Genomic DNA, 6,000 nt, shown 5'->3' on the forward strand with positions numbered 1-6,000 from the left:
AGGCAAACATTAATTAGTGTATGACATGCTATGAAGATGGTTGCGTCCAGATCACCTCACACTGAATCCAGTGCACGAGCTGTCCTCTTTAAAGCAATTTGAGTTCAAATTGAAGTCTGAGTATGTACTTTGTCGTAGTTGATGGAGTAGAGTACTTTTATTATGGGCCGATGGTCGTGTAGTTTGAGCCTAGCTTCACACATGAAAAGACCACAATTCTCAATGTGCGACATACATTTTGAAAACAAACAACTAAAATGACATACTGGACCTTAAGGCCTACGTCTACCCCAGCCAGGCATTGAGGCTTTTAGCCTAAACACCTAAATGGCTTCAGGCTTCGGGCATTTACTCAATCCCCCCCAGTGACATTTTCCCTACTGGTGGAGAAATCGAACCTCTGCACCAACATTAACGCAAACACCAAATCACACTCGCATAAAGCAAATACCATCTTCTTCCTTCGCATAGGGCCTCGGCTGCTGTCTCTGTCAACACAAATGTTTGTGAAAGCTTGTCTCTGCTTTGTGGAACATAGTAGTTTACCACATCCCACCCTAGCTTTGTCTTGTTTTGTCTAACAAATCGTAGGAGACACTAAACAAAACCAAGGAGCTCAAAATCAACCCAGCCCCAAATTCACTCCTCATTCTCCCTAATTCACGTGCACAATCATCACGTTGTCATGTTGGTGCCTTTTTGTTGTGGTGTTGGTTCTTGTGATTTTCATAATTGTGCTGATGTGTGTGTGCGTGCGTGCGTGCGTGCGTGCATGCGTGCGTGCGCGTGCGTGCGTGTGAGTGTGTGTGTGTGTGTGTGTGTGTGTGTGTGTGTGTGTGCACGCATGCCCGCGTGCATGTTTGCTGCCTGTACGTGTGCGTGCGTGCCTGCGTGTTGTGTGATGTTGTTTGTGCACATTTCACATGGTGGTCACATCATTTGTCACATGTGTCATCTTGTCTGGTGTTTTCATTTTGTTGCTCTTGTCTTTTTGTCCTTTTTGTCCCCTCCTGCTCACCCTACCCTTTGCTGCTGCTGGCTACTCTGATTCCCTCAATTCACCCCTGTTTGGCCTTCCCTTCCCTTCACACACGCACACACACACACACACACACACACACACACACACACACACACACACACACACGCACACGCATACACACACACACACACACACACACACGCATGCACACATGCACCCACACATACACACACACACACACACTTCCATTTCCTCTCCCCCCATTTCCCATGCTGTCACTGTCTGTGTCACTCTCATCACTCTCTCCACTCCTCCACTCTTCTCATCATCACAACATCTCTCTCTCTCTCTTTTTTCCACCACCCCTTCTCTCCATCCCTCCCTCCCTCCCTCCCTCCCTCCATCTCTGTGTCTTCATCGCTGCTTGTTTTTCCCAGTCCTCTCACTCTCGCGGCTACGCCAAGCCCTGGCTGGCCCACAGTAAAACGCCAACCCCCACCAAGTGCCAGCACTCTGCAGATCACACTGCCCAGTCCCCGGGGCAAGAGGTAACGCACGCACCCGATGAGCAGCCAAGCGCCCCCCAACCACCACCACCACCACCACCTTCCTCCTGTCATCGCACTCTCACTCACACCCCCGCCCCCACTCCCTGTCCCCGCGCAGCCTCTGTGCAACCTACCCATAACGCTCCTTAATATCACTAACAGCTAGTTGGCGGCAATCACACTGCCTCCCAAAAAACCTTGCAGTCACACACATTATGTGCGCTTTTATGTTGCCAGCCATTTTATTATAAGCAGCATAGACCTGTGCCAAAGCATTTAGCTTATACAGTTTAATAAAGCCACGTTGAGCTATGCAGTGCTATATAAAGGTATATAAAGTAGCCGTAGGCATTGCTATGATAGAAACATCCAGAACGTTATTTCTTCCATGTTTATAGCGCAGCCGTTACTGTGATCAGAGTAAGTACAGCAGATTTTGGTTGACCTCAATACCATTTTAGCTGTAGCACCTTAATAAGATATATGGTCTGCAGTAAAACAGATCCAGATAACTAATTTGAGTTCTAACGTGACATTTTTGTCCTCCGCCACTGCAGGGGGCGTCGTCGTCCAAACTAAGGCGTCCGGCCTTCCACTCCAGCCGCGGGTCGCTGACTGGGGAGAATGGAGGATCCACGCCTGCCTCTGCATCTAAGGGACGACCAGGTGAGATGAAGAGCTGAGCTAACCTGGCTCTCGCCAGATACAGTATTTGGTTCCGCAAAGCTCTGCTCAGTAATATAATATTCATTGGCCGAGAACCAGGTCAGAGCTTAGCATCCTACTGTGAAGAAATGCACCATCCCTCCAGTGATCGGGCCGAGCATAGAATCTGTGTAACTGCGAGCAGCACAGTGTCTGAGGTTAAGGTGCAAAACTAGCGCATAGATTTCCAGACAGAACAGATATTCGCTTCTCTATTTCTTAGTAGCCTTAGGATGGTCTATTTAAGATACTATTTTAGATAAGATTTCACTCTCATGTGAATGCATTGTAGAGATGTCCCCAACCTGAAGTGTTAGTGATTGTGAAAATTATGCACGGCCGTCGATAGCTCACATATTTGTTTTCATTTTGCTCTGACCTTATGGGGGGCCAGAACCTTGCCCTCCCAGGGCCGCATCTGGCCCCAGGGCCTCCATTTGAATAGCCCTGGTGTAGATCCTCTCCAGAAATTCCAGGCTTCCATGCTCACTCACAGTATCCACGCACCAACACATACCATGGCTAGAATTCTATGTAGAATCAGAATGTTGGCCTGTACAATTGGGCTACAGTACAAATGCAATAGGAACACTAGCCTTGGGCATACGTTCCTGGACATTGGTTCCTGGGCTGATGGCCCACAGTACAGTATTAACAGGCTAAATGACACCAATTGTGACAGGTTTGGCCACTGAAAACCATAACAATGTCAGGCTTGCTTCAACATATGGTTCCAAGAACCCTCCGGTTCCAAGAATAGTATGGTTCCAAGATCGTTGTGTGTCTGAAGACTTTCTAGGTCTTACCAGTGCTGCATTACTGTATACTGTATGTGTCACTTCTTTTGCATCAGCAATTTATTTTATTTCACTTTTATCTCCTCTCCCAAATGAATCTAAGCTCTACCGTATCTAATGATCGCACCAACCAACAACTCCATAGTTGATTAATCTGCGATGAAGCACATTTTACAGATGCTCTGTTCAATAGACCAATATCATTACAGTGTGTTGTTTAATCAACACCACTTAAACCATACCAAGTTCCAAAGACTAACCTTAAGTATATAACAAACGACTTCCAACAAACTGCGATTAGAACCGCGTTTGACCGTCTACAGGGACCTATCAAGGCAAAAGTGATGCCCAGGGAGACATTATCGAGGTGTTACTCCTCTTGATAGATGAATGGAAGTGCATCGAGCTGATGAAAACAGTGAGGCTTTTTCAGATTAAGGCTCTGTCCCAGGACGGCCTCGTCAGCAATTGGCAGCGACTTGGTTTTGGCTGCTGTCTGGCTGGCTGTATAATCACCTACTGTCTATCCTCCTCTCCCTTTTTCCCTCTCATGTTCTCTCCTCCTCCCCTCTTTCCTTTCCTCTCATTTCCTTTCTTTGCTCGCCGCTTCACTACTTGGCATCCTCTCCTCTCCTCCACTTTGTCTTCACCTTTTCTGCTTTTCACCCTTCTCTATCTGATCAATTCTCCTGTATCGTTTTTCTCGTGCCTTTTTTTCTGTCCTCTCCTTCCACCTCCTCTTCTCTGCTGAATTCTCCTGTCCTCACATCTTCCGTCCTCCTCTTCTCTCTCTCTCCCTCTCTCTCTCTATCTCTCTCTCTCTCTCTCTCTCTCTCTCTCTCTCTCTCTCTCTCTCTCTCTCTCTCTCTCTCTCTCTCTCTACTTTCCTCTCTTCTTCTCTGTCACTCTCCTCTTCTATGTGACTGTACTACTCTCACATCCTCTTCTCTCTCTCCTCTGTCTCCATCCCTCTCTTTCTCCTCCATCTCTCCTCTGCTCTCCTCTCCTCCAGACTCCAAGCGAACCCCGTCCTCTGCCAGCGGCGCGGCCAGTCGTGCGGGCAGCCGTGCGGGCAGCCGAGCCAGCAGCCGGCGGGGCAGCGACGCCTCGGACGCCTCGGAGCTCCTGGAGACGCGCTCGGCCTGCTCCGACACCTCGGACACGCCGCGCCGACCCGGCAGCAGCGCCGGCGGCAAGCCCTCCAAGATCCCCACCATCTCCAAGAAGGCGCCCAGCCCCAAGACGCCAGCCAACGCTGGGAAGAAGTAAATAATGACCTGGAAACCAAACCTGAGAACCCGAGTCTCTCCCTCTGGACTTCTTAAAGCATCACCAAACATCGACACACCCTCACCCTCATCCACTCCAGTGGGGGAAGTAAAGATGGGAAGCGGAGGTGGTTTAGAAACGCCACCACCGTCTCCATGAAGGTGACCAGACACCAGACACCCGCTGGTAAGAAAAAAAAAGCTGAAACCCCGGAACCACATCCCCTCTTTACTTTATTTCAAGCACCATCGTCTCCACCCAGCCAGCTCCAGCAATGGATGGATGTGGAGGGAAGAGGGAAGCTAAAGGTGGTTCAAACAGCCCACCGCCCCAGCAATGGAGGTTGAGCGAAAAAAAGGGGAAAAAGACAGAGGGGCCACAGTTGCATACACGCTCACCACTTTGCACGCAAGCCTGACCAACTACGGTGGCCCAGAGGACTTCAGCACACATGCAAAAAAATTATATATATATATATAAAAGGCTGGGGCCAGACAAACAAACTCTCGATGAACAGTTCCTCTTGACCAGAGACCCAGTCTTCTCCCCTCCTTCTCCTCTCTCTCTCTCTCTCTCCCTCCCTTCTTATCCCTCTCTCTTCTGAAGCGAGAGAGTCGGAGGGAGTGGATGTGGTAGGAGGTGGGTGGAAGTTACGATGGGGGTGATTGTTGTTGTTGCTGCTGTTCCATTACTCTCCACCGCTCTCTGACTAACAGTAGAAACCACAGGATGCTGCCTTATTTGTGTTCCTCATCAATCGTCCTTACTGTTTTTGTTTGTTTGTTTGTTTATTTATCCATACATCCTTACAGTACTTAACACCTTAAAACCTTTTTTTTTGCTGTTTCGTTTTTGTTGGGTTACTGATTTCCTCAGCACAGTACACTTGGACTATCCGTCACTTTCTTTCACACACAGGACTCAAACATTACACTCACACATACACACACGCACACGCACGCACACACGCACACGCATATGAGTAGCCTTATACTACTCGACAGCACAACTCTTCCAGGACACTGTTTGTATGGGGAAGAACAACAGGGCTGCTCCTGGACTCAAACAACCCCTCCATGAACTGCCCTATCCAGAGAGGAAGTGGAGGCTCTAGGTGTGTGTGTGTGTTTTTGTGTGTATGTATGCATGCGCGTATTTGTGTGTGACCAGCACAGCCCCTGCTCCAAGACCGAGGCATACCACAGCGGCAGAGGACAGTTACTTTGCACAACAGGAGGAACACACGGGCCACGGGTTCAAAAATGCGTAAAGGAGAATTGCAACTCTGTTGTGTGGGAAAACAAAGTAAACAAAATGAAAATGGAATAAAAAAAAAAGACAGAAACGTCACTGAGATGGACAAATGCACTTAATCCAGGGATTGTATGGGGAATCATCTGCACATGACGAGTGCAAGACACACAAAGATAAACACACATGCAGGACACACACGCCGACGCGTGCGCTCTCACACACGTTGACAATGTGTGTTCCAGCACTCTGTAGTAATCAGACTGAAGCAGTGTGTGTCTGTGTGTCTGTTGTGTGTTTGTGTGTGTCTGTGTGTACAGTATCCTTGGTTTCCATTTACATGTGTGTGTTCTGTATGTGTGTGTTCTTGATTGTGTTTTAAAAACCAAACTCCAGAAGCCCAGCAGACTGCATCCTCTGCCTCATACACACACGCGCGCATGCACAC

General features: G+C 48.5%; 1 protein-coding gene across 19 annotated transcripts in view; it reads left to right on the plus strand.

Moving 5' to 3' along the window:
* The window catches only part of macf1a (microtubule actin crosslinking factor 1a), a 328,092-nt gene extending 322,454 nt beyond the window's left edge, over positions 1–5,638 (plus strand). For 18 of the 19 annotated variants that reach the window (XM_063185302.1, XM_063185303.1, XM_063185304.1 and 15 more), the window contains 3 exons: positions 1,420–1,530; positions 2,088–2,196; positions 4,045–5,638. In XM_063185302.1, coding sequence (XP_063041372.1) covers positions 1,420–1,530; positions 2,088–2,196; positions 4,045–4,301 — 477 coding nt within the window. In that variant the 3' untranslated portion in view covers positions 4,302–5,638. The remainder of the gene's footprint in view (positions 1–1,419; positions 1,531–2,087; positions 2,197–4,044) is intronic. The other variant, XM_063185300.1, reaches the window with a different exon arrangement.
* The last annotated feature ends 362 nt before the right edge of the window (positions 5,639–6,000 follow it).

Source organism: Engraulis encrasicolus, chromosome 20 (assembly GCF_034702125.1).
Source record: "Engraulis encrasicolus isolate BLACKSEA-1 chromosome 20, IST_EnEncr_1.0, whole genome shotgun sequence".
Lineage (NCBI taxonomy): Eukaryota > Metazoa > Chordata > Actinopteri > Clupeiformes > Engraulidae > Engraulis > Engraulis encrasicolus.